Source organism: Teleopsis dalmanni, chromosome 2 (assembly GCF_002237135.1).
Source record: "Teleopsis dalmanni isolate 2A chromosome 2, ASM223713v2, whole genome shotgun sequence".
In the NCBI taxonomy this organism is placed as follows: domain Eukaryota; kingdom Metazoa; phylum Arthropoda; class Insecta; order Diptera; family Diopsidae; genus Teleopsis; species Teleopsis dalmanni.
The window spans coordinates 41,260,712-41,275,116 of NC_051847.1; the positions used below are offsets into that span (position 1 = coordinate 41,260,712).

A 14,405-nucleotide genomic window follows, 5' to 3' on the forward strand; every position below is an offset into this window, starting at 1 on the left:
TAGAAAACGCAAGAGTACATATCTGAGATGTTATGAGCCTTTTATAATAACATTATTATAAGTAAATAAATAAATGCTCAGCGTCAAACTAAAACTTCATTTTAAACATATATTTCCAATTGAATGAATATTAAATAATATATATTTAAAGATATACATATATGTATATCATTATTTTTAATATATAATATCAACCACTTTTGTACCAAAAAACTAGCCAAATTTTCTAGTGAACAATTCAAGTTTTTTAAACTTTACAAAAAAAGGCAATACCACAGCAGTAATAAGTAAAATCTCAAAAATAATCAGAAAAATCTTAATATCTGTACTCGAATTATGCTTGATATATGCAAAACAAATGCAGGAGTTCTACAAAATTTTTAATCAATTTTAATGTTTTTATAATAATTAGGGAATCACAATTTCAAGTAACAAGCTCCGCAATAGAGTGAGACCTACTTTACACTACAAACTTAAAGTTTCTTAGGAAAAGCACTAAGGTGTGCATTCTCAAGTAACAAGCTCGGTAACAGAGTAGGACCTACTTCACACTGCAAACTTGAGGTTTCATAGGGAAGAGCACTAAGGTGTGCATTCTCAAGCAGCAAGCTCGATAGCAGAATAATATCCACGTCATGTCTTTTATAGAAGAGTATTAAGAAGCTTTAATCAGAACTATGAGTGAAACATACCTATAAAGACAGTCAACTACAGCAATTTATGTGTGAGAATACGAGAATCTTTGCAATAACTCTGCTATTCCTTCAAATGATAGAAAAATAAAAGTTTGTGAGTAAAAATGTAAGGGACTTTTTTCTTTTCTTGGTTCAGCAGTTAATGAACATTATTAACACGTTTGGTGTGAAGTGCGTATAGCACAATGACAGTACAAAACGTTAGAGGAAGTAATCTATGTGACTCTATAACCCACTTCTTTACTCGAAATTGTGAGCACTACTATTAATAATAATTTTAAACAATACAAAAAAAAAAACATTTAATTAAAATTTCTTAGTTTTGTTTGTATTTGTCGGTTTTTTTTTTATATATATTAACTTTGCTTAAATATTCTACACGGTTTATAATTGAAAATTTTAAATATTGTTTCTGTATAAAAATAAATTATAATTACAGTGAAAAAAGAAATAATTAAAATTAATTTAAGAAATTTATAATTTACAAAGTTTTCAACTATTTAACGTGCCAAAACATTATTTTTTTATCGTCTTCTCTGTACTGTAAAAAATTATATTTGAATGTATCAAAAAATGAAGAATGCGTTTGTGGGTGGTGGTGGTGAAGTTTGTATTTGTAAAAAGCGTTAAAAAAATAGAGGCATGAATAATGCATTGTGGATGAAACGAGAACATTACAGCATATATATATGTTAATACATATGTTTATGGATATATAAACTAACATAAAATAAAAACTAACTTATATATTTAATTATTGTTTAATATATACATTTATTTATAAATAAATTTGTTTTTCATAGAATGGGAATTATTCATATTTATTAACTAATATTATACTTTTTTTGTTTTTTTTATTTTTTAATTATTGAATAACGCTAAGTTTTATTTTATGCTAAATTTGTAATTCTATATATATATATATATATATTATATATAATTTTATAATAACTTTAATTTATATATATAAATATAATTTATAGTTATTTGCAGTTTTCATTAGCAACTGCGGCTTCTACACGTTGCGCTCTTCACATACATACTCATTTATTTTAATAATAAATATCAATATTAATTAAAATTAAGTAATTTTTACTTGTAATAATTAAGATAATATACAATTTAACTTTTTCTATTATTATTTTTAAAATTATTATTACATTAATTTTTAAACACATATATATATACTTATATCTACATATATATATATATATGTATATATATATATGTATATGTATATATATAAAGCGATCTTGAAAATAAGATCTTATATAAATAAGCGAATATTTTTTTAATATTTTTTTTTATAGTTTTTAGTTTTATTTTATACAGACAACATTTTCGTTCATTATAAATTTTTAAAATATACATGCAATTTTAGAATATTAATAGTAAAAAAAATTAATAACGAAAATAAAACAAAAAATTTGAAGTATTTTCAAAGTATATATCAGCAATTTGTAAAATGACTACAAAAACATTAATTTAATTTTATTTTTAATCATTTATCATACATTTTTGTTTCTCGCTTAATTTGTTTCAATATTAAAAAATGTTTAAATTGTTAAATACACATTTTAAATGAATAAGCGTACATCAAAAGTATTGAATGTGTAATTGAATAGATGCACTTTTACAGAGAAGTCGCCTGTCTTCAAATTGTTAAGTACACCCCCTAATATGTTAGCCATGCAGTAGATATATTTTATCACAAGATATCGAACAGTTCTATGGTTTTCTTATATTTTACTTTTATGTTTATGTTTATGTTTATGTTTCATTTATGTAATTTTGCTTTTCTTTTTTGAATAATTAACTAAATGAATAATTATATTTTATATTTTATATTATTGGCAGCTGGTATTCAAATAAAATAAAATCAATCAAAACTCATCAGAAATGATGAATGAAATTTGTGAATTATATATGCTTAGTTTTGGATTGCCTTTTCTATGTTAAAGCTGCTAACCACCAACAGGTAAATTCGTCCTGTTCCAATTTTGAAAACATTTGCCATTCCTAATATTTCAGCAAATATTATTATTATAATTTATATTATAATTCATTATAATATTGCTAAAGCCACACGTGTGTGTGTGTATGTGAATGCTTTAGAAGAAATTAAGGAATATATTTGAAAATATTTTTATTTTTTGTTTTCCTTTTAGTTATTAATTATAATAGCAACAGTCGTATATTGTGTGACATTAGGCTGTTTAGTTTATAATAATTGTTAGCGCACTTAATAATATTTAATAAGAAATAGTTTGCCTAAATCGATTAAAATATTTTAATCTTCTTTTTGTTGCTCTTCTTTTTGTTGCTAGTTTTTACTTTTACTTTTTACTTTTTGCTTTTTGCCTTAAAAATACTATTAAACACGTCAATGACATATTTACGATTTTTGCAGCTCAACAAGCGTACTAAACATCATAGTCCACGGCCAGCCGCTATTTTCATAAATAGTAACCAAATTATTAATATCCTTTATTTTATTCTTAAATATTCTGCCACAGCATATAACATTTTCATTTTCACCTACAACCAATTTTTACAAGGTTTTATTTTATTTTCTTTTATTTAATTTTAACTTTTTAAATAGTTTTGATATATTTAATATTTAACCAATCAACATTCTGTAGTTATCTTTTTCACCTATTAATTGTTGCTGCGGCAGAAGAGGACGTATTGTTGGTTGCATTATTAGTGTTGCTTGTTGTTGCATTATTACTCGTGTTGTTGTTACTATTGCTATTATTGTTATTATTAATATTTATAGTATGACTGTTAATATTTTCTGCTTTAACATTTTCTATTGTCTTTACAACATCATTTGATGTTGCCATGTTGCACATTGTATCTGTTGCATCGGTAGCCGTCGTACGCATTGTTATTTGTTGCGATCCGCTTGTATTGTTACTATTATTGTTGTTGGTTGCATTTTGAGCTGTTGCTAGTACCGCGTTGTTTGTTGTTAGCTGCACTTGTGAGTTGCCAATTGCTGTTGTGAGTGGTACTGTTCGTACATTAGCAAATATTTGATTATTTCCAATACGTCCACGCAATAAGGCATGTGGTATGCCGCCAGGTCCGATCTGCATCTGCATTTGTCCGCTATTGTTTTTCTGTAATGGTTTCACATTTAACAAACTCGTATAAAGCACACGTTTATTGTTATCCGATGTTGTGACCGTCACATTTCCGGTATTTGTACCGGCTGTCTCGACATTTGTTGCACCAATAATGTTGAAAATACGTTCACGTTTTAATTTTTGTTGTGCATTTGTACCAGCGACTGCTGCTTTATTCAATATTAATGTTTGGTGCTGCTGCTGCTGGTGTTGTTGCTGTTGTGGATGTTGTGTAGCGGTTAATGTTTTTGTTTCCATAACGACGTTACTTTGTTGTACTGTACCACCTTGAGGTGTTAAATTCACCTTCATAGGGTGCAGTTCTTTGTATGTAATTTTTGGTGATACACCAGTAAGCGTTGTTTGACCTGCTGTTAATTGCTGCTGTGCGTCACTTGTTGTTGCTATTGTATAACTTGTATTATTGCTGCTGCCAATACCACCTGAGCCAGCACCAGAGTTGCTGCTAGTTAAAAAGATTTTATTGGCGACGTGCGATGATTGTGTTGTTATTATTGTTGGCTGCAAGCTATAGTTATGGTTTGCAGCAATTGCTGCTGAATTATGTTTCTGCTGTAACTCAGACACTAGAAGAGGCAACGAGGACATTTTAATTACTTTACCACCTTGCATTTGTATTTTCTGTAACTGATGAGTTGTAGTTGCTGTGGTCGAACTAGTCGTTGAATCCTGCAGTACTGGTGCATTTGCATTCGTACTACTATCATCATCTTGCTGCTGTTGCTGTTGTTGTTGTTGCTGCTGCTGCTGTTGTTGTTGTTGTATTTGCTGTAGGTGTTGTTTCGTTATTTGAATTTGATGTTGCGTTTGTGACTGTTGTGTTTGTGGTGCTATAATTTTCCGTTGAGAAAATTTACGATTCAACAGTAATTTGTTGTAGTCTAAAAATGTCACATTAATAGAAAAAATTTATTATTCCGATTTATATTAAAAATTTATATTTATAATTATAATTTTATTTATTTTATTATACAATTCTACGAAAATCGTTTCTAAACCAATATGATTCAATCATATAATGAATTACCTGTGCCTTCAGGACCATTAACCTGCCGTTTTTGGGTAGGTCTACTAGTCCAAACTATTTTATTTCCACTTCCCGTTAAAGCTGCACCTGTCTCTGCTATAGTGGTTAATACTCCAGTGACACTGTTATTAGGATTAGTTGTTGCAATTTGTCGCCACACGATTTGTGGTGTGTTTTGAGCATGTACTAATTGTTGTTGCTGCTGTTGCGTTAACTGTTGCGCATTACGCGCTGCTGTAGTTACAATTAGTGGTGATGATGAGGAGGATATATGTGCACCACTTCCTGCTGCACTTACATGCTGTATGCCACTTATATTGTGCAATGCAACTTGTTGTCCACTAGCGGTATTAATAATATTGACACTAGGTGTTGACGCTACAGATGATACTACAGCATTGCCGTCAATCGTTAAAATATTAGATGAGCTCGGTTGACCCACTACAGTTGTTTGTGTACCATCACTTTCAAGTTTCATATTTGATAGCGTTATTACAGCATTTGTGCTTAAGCTATTAGGAACTTGTGCAGCTGTTGTCAGATGCGTATTGGCTGTTGCAGCTGTAGAATTAGCATTCGATGGTGCCGCTTTTTGTATAAATATTTTTTGACCTGTAGAAACACCATCAGTTGTAGTGTAAATCATATGAGTACCAGCTGCTGATGAGCCAATGGGTGTAAGTGTTGGTTGTCGTATGTTTTGCGTTGCTGATGCACCCGTAGAATTGGTAACATACTGGGTAATGACAGGTGTAGATGATATATCACGTTGCATTTGCATTAAAAGTTGTCGGTGTTGTTGTTGCTGTTGCTGGTGTTGTTGCTGCTGCTGTTGTAGTTGCTGTAATTGCTGCACTGTTACATTTCTAAGTTGCGGTTGTTGAATTTGCAGGATCTGTTGTTGAACGGGTTGTTGTGTTGTTGCTGTATGCGTATTAGCCACAGTTATAATGTCGCTTAAAGTTGTAACTTCTGACAGTTGTTGTTGTTGTTGTTGTTGTTGCTGCTGCTGCGGCTGCTGTTGAGGAATTGAATTTTGTATAGTTTGTGGCAGTTGAAGAAGATTTGGTTGTGTAATTTGTTGTTGCTGTTGTTGTTGCGGTTGTGCTTTCGTTGTTTGTGTTGGTACCAGTTGTGGCGGAACTCCGTTTACAAAATTTTGTATGTTGTTGTTAACAGGTTGTACATTTGTTACTACAGAAGTTACTACAGAAGTGTTTGTTTCAGGAATAGTTAATAATGGAGGTTTCGTTTCTTCTTGTTTTGTTTCTAGATTAGCTTGCGCTACAATACTTTCATTTGGTTCAACTTTTTCTTCATTCTCTTCAGTTGCTGGTGTCTTTTGAATTTCACTTTTAAAGAATATATCATCATCCTTTACATCCCTCGAGTTCAAAATAGTAAAATTTGAACTACCAAAATCTTGTTTGCTTTGATTTCTTTCAATCTTTAATCGCGACTTATTGCGTAATTTTTTGTCATCTATGCAATCTAAAATTCCAGCTGCAACATCAACATCGGTAACTTCATCTACTGCCTCTCCATCTAATATTCCATTCCAGAAACTAGTTGCTTGATTTAGTGTCTTAATCTCATCAATTTGACATTCTTGTAATATGTTGTCAAGCATATTTTCATCAGTTTCATCACTATCATCCAGTAAATTGATGTCATTAAGTGAATCACCGCTAAGATTAAAGTCCATTCCTGAGTTTGAGTTACCCGTATTGCCTTCCGGACTTTTACTGCTACCACGAGTAAAATCGGAAACATACACGGGTTGCAACAGTTCTGTATCTGGCTCTAAATCGGCGTACTTGAAACTATTACTAACGAATAATGCATCATCACAATGAGTATCCCAAAATGAATTTGGTGCAGGTGCAGGTATTTTTCTTTCTTTATTATCGTCATCAATTATTGACTCCGCAGGAACGCGTAATAATTCTATTTCTACAGGGGTTTGTTGTGACCAGTCGACTAGCGGTGTTTGTTCATCGTTAAGTAACGGCACTTTACCAATACTATTATCCAATAACTCATCAGTCGGGGTTTTTGGTCTAAAGTGCAACCAATCTCTTCTGATCTCTGATAAAAGTTCGTTGCATATTTCTAAACGTTGACTTGAACTTGGTGATAAGCTTCCCATATAGTACTCATGATCTTCATTGTGATAGTCACTAGCGAAGCTTTCCAGTACAGGTTCTGTTTTCGTTGGTTGTGTAGTTTCTGTCACATGCCTCTTGTTCTCTAGATTTCTCAAACGTATCACATCAGCCACTTGGTTTAATGAAGGCGAATCATCATCATCATCATTGGATTCCAATTTAATCGATGAATTTACTATAGGATTTATTCCACTTGTTTCATTATTTTCAACTGGTTCCTTCTTAATAGTATGCCTAATGAGATTACTTAGCTGTTTTAAATTAACATTTTCTTCATCGTAAGGTACGTCAACTGACGATTCCACTCGCAGTCGTTGTATTGTGCTTAATGGTTCATTGGAATCATCAGCAGTATCAATCAACTCTTGTTTTATCTCTCTACCTATATCTGCAACTGTGGTATTTTCATTCTTTATCACATTAAATTTGTCGCTTAAGCTAACATTATTATTAATATTACTATTACTATTATTATTGGTGGTTGGGTTGATGCTATTTAGCACAACATTGTTCGTGCGATGGTTTGTCCGTTGCAGTTCTCCTGTTGCGATGCTTTGGTTTACATCCACAACAGTTTCTTCAGCAACGGCAACACCATTTTGATGTTCATACGATATTTTGGGTCGCTTATTACTTAAATTACGATCAACAGCTTCTGCCAAACGATGCAAAATGTGACGAGGTATGGGCTTAAAACTATCAGTTGATTTTTTACTTTCTTTATTACCAACTGAATTATGCTTAAGAATCCTAAATGTCGATCCTTTATTAAGACTGTTTGCATTATTAAGCCAATGCCTTCGGTTACGTTTTCGATGACGTTGTCTTCGTAATAAAAGGGCGGATGTATAATTTTTATCGCGGGTAATATTTTCATAATCTTCATCGATGTCTTCATCAAAATCAGCTTCAATTCCATCGTCTGCATTTGTCTGATCTGCCACTATTGTTTGATATACCTCTTCCGTATTTGGCTCAGTTTTAATGGAAACAGGTGGAACACTTGTATTTGGCGGTTCTTCTTTTACATTTTCATTGGGTAAGTCTATAACAGTTGGAGGCGAGGCGGATACATTAACTCTATTTACGCAGGATGTACTTTCTAATATTGTATAATCGAGTTGTGACCAGACATCATCAAAGTTAGTGGAAACTCGATCAATTATCACACGACCACCACGTCCAAGTCTACGACGTGCGAAACCAATGCAGCGTGGCCTATACATAAAAATCATTTATAGTTAATTGCTTATAATTAATAAAATTTAATATATATATTTATATACTTTGGATATCTTAACGACGTCAAGGTGAAGCGATAACGTGGATCACCAAATCCATGATTATCCTTCGATTCCCACGGCCAATTTCCAAGATGATCTTTAGGCTAAATATTTAAAATAATTAATATTGTTAGTACATTCAAGTCTTCCCAGTAGAATGTAGACATTTCTATAAAGTACCTTATGGTAATTACAAGACTGTTTTCTTCTAAATGCAAATGGAGCTTCCTCTTCGCTTTCAGAACCAGCTTTCTGCTGACCACTGCCGGCAGCGTATTCTTCTTCTTCTGTATCAAGATTTGATTCAATAGCGGCGGGTGACGAACTTTGACGATGTAGGTGATGTAAGTGAGGCAGATGACCGGTTATGGACGAGTTCCCCACTACACCTGACGTTACTGACGAAGGCATCATACCCACGCCAGCTAAATACTGTTGTTGAAGATGTTGCTGCTTATCTCGCGGCAATTTGTGTTTCCGTTTTTTATACTGACGTTTCTCTTTACGAATTCCTGTGCCACTAACATTTATTGAATCTGTATTTTATATAATATATATATTATTTGCAATTTCTTCTTTCACATATTTTAAAAATACTTCATTTTGTAATCAATGACACATACCAATTGCCAGATTTGATGAATTCAGGTACTGTGACGATGAATACAAATGTCCACTGCCCACATTGTTATTAACGTTGGCACTATAACCAGATGTCAGTACATTACCAATTCCACTTGATACAGGGCCTGTCGGTGTAGAACCAGCAGAAGATGAATGATGTGAGTATTGATTCGTATACAACGGTGTAAATGCGGGTCTAAAAATACATTTTTCATTAACGTAAAGAAACCAAATTAACTTGTATTTTTTTTTTTGTTTTTAAATAAAATTAATTATAACATACCGTGTTCTATATGTAGAACTAAACTCTGTCATTAGAGCACCACTAAAATCACGCACCTCTACCCGCTTTTCAAATATCTGTAAGGATAACTGTAGTTCTTCACGCTTTGTTACCTCACGTTTCCTGACCATTTCCAGCAACGTAGTGGCACGTTGAAGATCACGTCTGTGTGTATATTATTTTGATTTTTAATTATTATATATTATTTACATAAAAAATAAACAGTAAACGAACCTTAACTTAAGCATTTTTTCATAGGACACTTCATCATTTTTGCGGTTCTTGCGTGTTTGCATTTTTTCAGTACGACGACGAAATGCTAAGTACGGATTATTGGATGATGCACCCGGACGATTTTCGGTCTTAACAGTGAGTATTAGCGGATGTTGCTATTTTTTAAAGATATAAAGAACACATTTTAAATATAAACTTCAGTAAAACATATAATTTTTTTTTCTTTACCATTTTTAATCTTTTATTTAACCAGTAATCATACACAGCTATGCTGACTTCATCATCTTGCTTGAGGAGTCCTTTAGCTTCACTTAACGTAACAACTGTTTGACCTGAACTCTTTTCCAAACGATCCATCATTTGCTCAAATTTCAATGGACTTAAATCGAGACGCCTATTTTGGTTAACCCAAGCTTCATCGGAACTGTCCATATCATATTCAGGCACATCTTGCTCTAATCCGAGGGCTATTATATATAAATTTATATATAAGTATTTATTAAATAGCAGCTATTTAAGACAAAATCTTACGTTGCATGTGTATCAGCTGACGTGGCATTTTATAGTTGGGAGGATAACTGTTATCATAAAATATTTGGTCACATGTAAAAACTTCAGGTGTTGGTATTATAAGACCAGTACATATTGCTCGTTGTAAATGATGTTCCTATAAAATTCAATATCAAATTTAGATTTAATTTCCTTTATGATAGTTTTATTGACAATCTCTAATAATGCGAATTAACCAACAAGACTAAAAAAAAAATAATCTAATGGAAAAATAGTTTTCTTTACACATTTGAAACAAACTTGAGAATACAAGATGAACTTAATGTTTCGAATACAGTAATTAAAGGAATTAAATTTCTAAATAGTCTTTAAAATATGTATATATTTATTAAAAATGTCGATTTACTTCCTAGAATGGCTGGGTATACATATCAGACTCACTCCTTGAGTTCAAGACCAAGAGCCGTTGAGCATTCCCAAAAGGAACTATACTGGTTAACAATGTGAGTGAAAGGAATTACTTTAACTATCAAGATAGACAATACCTCAAGTCGATACCCGCATCTATATTACAATAAAACAAACTTCTTTAAAATTCTTTATCAAAGACTACAGAAAAACAAATTCTGATGCTTAACCCTTTCAAATCTTTAGATTTCCAAACTTTGAATCAAACTTCACATGGCTTCTAATAGATGGTCTGATATGTTTTTAGTTGAATGCAAAAAGTTACTTCTTTAATAGGATATATTTTCACCTAATTCTAATATAATCTCATCAACGTTTTCTTAACATTATTATACATATGTTATAAAATAATTTCTTAAGACCTTCAAAATACGGCCCAATTTTAAAGATCACTTCTTCATTCTTTCTTTTCTCTTCTTTAACTTCTCTTTTGTTTTTTTTTATCTAATCTCTTGTATCTTATCTATTTTCTTCTTTCTTATATTCTCTTCTCATTTTTAATATTCTTTCTTAAGCCTACTTCTAAGATTTACGAACAGATAGTAGTGGCTGGGGATCAGAACTGAATAATACGTCAGTTGCAATTCAAAGTTCAATTAGTATAATTTGATTCTGTTATCATTAACACGTGTTAATGTGCATTAGCTTAATATGGCACGTAATTCCTTCTACTTTGTTTATAGCCCTTATTTTTCCCTTATTAGTTTTCATTTTTTAATACCGCTATATAATATATTCAATGAATGTTTTTCTCTTCAAAATATTTATGTCCAATGTCCTATATATTCTTATTGACAGTCGTCATTGAAAATATTGAAAATTTGTGGTATTATTAGATTAACAAATCTAACACATCAAGATTAACAAATTTTGAATCTGTATAGAAAGGAATCTGTATAGAGGCATTTTAGTTTTAGTTCAGCTCCATTGAGGATATTTTTATCCTCGCGTTATTATCAGATGAAAGAACAAGCAGAATATGCGTTTTACTATCTAAACAGATGGCAGCATTGAGTCTAAAAAACTCGAAAATAAAAATTTTTTCCCGATAAAGATGAAAATATTTCATTTTAAAAGAGAACACAAAAAAATATATAGAAACCTATTTCCAGTAGCATATTTTGGTCACTAGGCACTGAGGGGGAAACCGCAACGTTATAGTGGATCCAATGCGACAGTCATGACTTGGAGGAGGATATTGGATATTTGATTAAAGAATACAAATTATTCATGGCGTGACATCGTTACGTTCTCTCATCTATTATGAGATGATATTATAGTTCGATACAATATAATAATAGAGACACTATGGTTTACCTAGGAGGACAGAATTACTTATTCATGGCGTGACATCGTAGCGTTCTCTCATCTATTATTTTAGATGATATTATAGTGCTTAACTATTCGCGGAGCACTCGAAGCTGGCTGACCTCACTAATTACTGGACATAGCAACTTCAAGTATCATCTCAAAAAGACAACTCTTGGTGAGGAAGACACTTGCAGACTATGTCTAGAAGAAAAGGAAACAGCGGTGCATATATTGTGCCAATGCCCAGCACTGGCAAGCAGGAGGAAGACTATCTTGGGATACCATTGGGTTGGTGATGACTTGGCAGGAGAAACCTCAAGCTAAATGAGCTGTTTGCATTAACAAATAATGTTGTTATGCGAACGGAAGCCATCCCAGCTTTAACTCAATAACAACATCCGAGAATCGAAAGACGAAAAAGAACCCAAGTAGTTTCGTGGTCTACTTCGACTAATCCTTCACTTCAGTGGGGCCACTTGTTGGACAGTGCGCTGTTCCAACGTCCCACCATATATATAGTTCGATTTAATATGTAATAGAGACTATATGCTTCTATGCCTAGGACAGAATTATGTGTACGTACTAAACACACTATACTGTATAAATATATGAGTATAAAAATTGATATTATGAGCGAGAGAGGAACTTTTGTAATTAAAATATAATTTTAAATGCAATTTTTATTTAATGAACTCTATGTAAGTTTATAACTTCTAAAAGCAATCTTAACCGCAAAAAAGTGTCTGATTAGTATTGTATAAATAGCTTCTATAGTTCTAAATAAAAGTTAAAGCAGAAGATTGTATCGGATAGTAATAAGTCTCAACTGACTTAATAGATTTATTTCATATAAATATTTTTACCACCAACACACTTACAAGAATTCTACATTAGTTCCAATTAGTTCTAGTATAGATTTAGTGTAAATTTAAAGAATTTTTTAATTTACATTTTATTAACATAATTAATAAAAAAAAAAAAATAAAAAAAATAATATCCCATTTAACGAAGCAATTGCATTCCAAACCAATGCCAACATACAACGCAGAAAAAATAAAACTTTTAATTAAATTTATTTTATTTATTTTTTTTACGATAAAACAATGTTTTAATATTTTTCGATTTAACAAAAGTAAACTAAGAAATGAATGGAATTGAGAGAAGAGTTACAGAAGAACAACAAATTTATAGGTCATTGCTATTACGGTAGTCACTATTCATATTGTAAGCATTGGCAACACTGAGAATTGATATTTTTAACCACTACTTCCTCCCCCGTCACAGCATTTTGAAAATTGTGTTCTATTAAAATAAAAATGGAAAAAAATCGTGAAAATTTCGTAGTTTCTTAATTAATTTGTTAATGTTAATTATTAGCTCAAGAGTTCAGGGATAAACTTAATTTCACTTTTGGCGATGAAGCTCCCACATTTCCAAATATAGATTGCTAGTACAATGAGTTGTGTAGCGGACGTCTTTCATTCAAGGAACGAGTTCATAGGGATTTTTGGAAAAGAATATTTTTTGCGGAAAACAGTATATATAAAATATTAGCATGCAAACAGTTGATTCTCGTTTAATCCTATATCATTGGCAAAGGTTCAACAAAATACATGTCATAAGATATAACAGATGATATATCATGGAAGTATACTATGCGTACTAGCCTAAGCAGACTGTGTTGTTGTTTCATGACATATCAAACTCAACAAAGGTTGTATTTTAAGCGAACTGTGGTATCATAACGAACCATTATTCGTGTTAAGTGGACTCTGTTGTGTAAACCCTCCAGTCCAACTTAACCTATGTATATCTAAACAAACGATTTTTTTCGAAAACCTGCTCATATAGCAACAAAGCTATTAGAACTTATAAGGCTCTAAATGGCAGAGAATAAAGTGCTTTAAGATGAGATCTAGGAATTACTACCGAAACTGGAATCCAAAAGAAACCAAAAAGGTTTCTACAGACACTGAAAAATTAAATGACTTACAACAAATCATAATCTGAATTTATTATTTATAGGGAAATCTTAATATTTGAAATGAAAGCAAATATTAAATTGATAAAATACTGGAGGGTGCTTGTAATACTTTTAAAAAACCCGAACCTAATTAGATGAAAATATGATGGAGAGCGCTAACAAAATTTTTCAAAAAGTAACACTTTCAACATAATTATATTTGTGAAAGAAACCTATCTGTGTAATCAAAACTCAAAATATGAAAGATTTGACGTTTTTGGAACTGCTATATAAAATCAAGGATAAAGTCTTCAATATTATTAATTTGAGCAAAATTAATAGAATTTTTCTTCAATCATATTACCAGAGAAGATGAATTCAATTTTGCGATGACAATTGGACATAAAATAACAATCAGTAAATTAGGTGCCATCTTTACTATTTTTCAGACATAAACCAAGTGATGATGAGAAGATTCAAAAATAATTTGTAAAGATATGGCTTAGTTGATTTCTATTTTTTAACATAACTATGAACATAAGATGGATTCATTGTAATTTAATCGAAATAAAGTATTTTTCAGAAGATTTTGAATTTGCCCGGAAAAACGCATGTCATAATTTTTTGAGACCCTAATTCATATCGTTTACTTTCAAAATAAAAAAATAATTGGACTTGAATATTTGA

The 14,405-nt window shown here is 31.4% G+C and overlaps 1 protein-coding gene across 3 annotated transcripts in view; it reads right to left on the minus strand.

The window, feature by feature from the left end:
- Positions 1 to 2,540: 2,540 nt before the first annotated feature.
- The window catches only part of LOC119684403 (protein PF14_0175-like), a 42,385-nt gene continuing 30,520 nt past the window's right edge, over positions 2,541 to 14,405 (minus strand). For all 3 annotated transcript variants that reach the window (XM_038098442.1, XM_038098441.1, XM_038098443.1), the window contains exons 3-11: positions 9,998 to 10,133; positions 9,695 to 9,933; positions 9,467 to 9,621; positions 9,233 to 9,397; positions 8,949 to 9,145; positions 8,506 to 8,861; positions 8,329 to 8,429; positions 4,875 to 8,260; positions 2,541 to 4,728 (exon numbers count right to left, since the gene is read on the minus strand). In XM_038098442.1, coding sequence (XP_037954370.1) covers positions 3,347 to 4,728; positions 4,875 to 8,260; positions 8,329 to 8,429; positions 8,506 to 8,861; positions 8,949 to 9,145; positions 9,233 to 9,397; positions 9,467 to 9,621; positions 9,695 to 9,933; positions 9,998 to 10,133 — 6,117 coding nt within the window. In that variant the 3' untranslated portion in view covers positions 2,541 to 3,346. The remainder of the gene's footprint in view (positions 4,729 to 4,874; positions 8,261 to 8,328; positions 8,430 to 8,505; positions 8,862 to 8,948; positions 9,146 to 9,232; positions 9,398 to 9,466; positions 9,622 to 9,694; positions 9,934 to 9,997; positions 10,134 to 14,405) is intronic.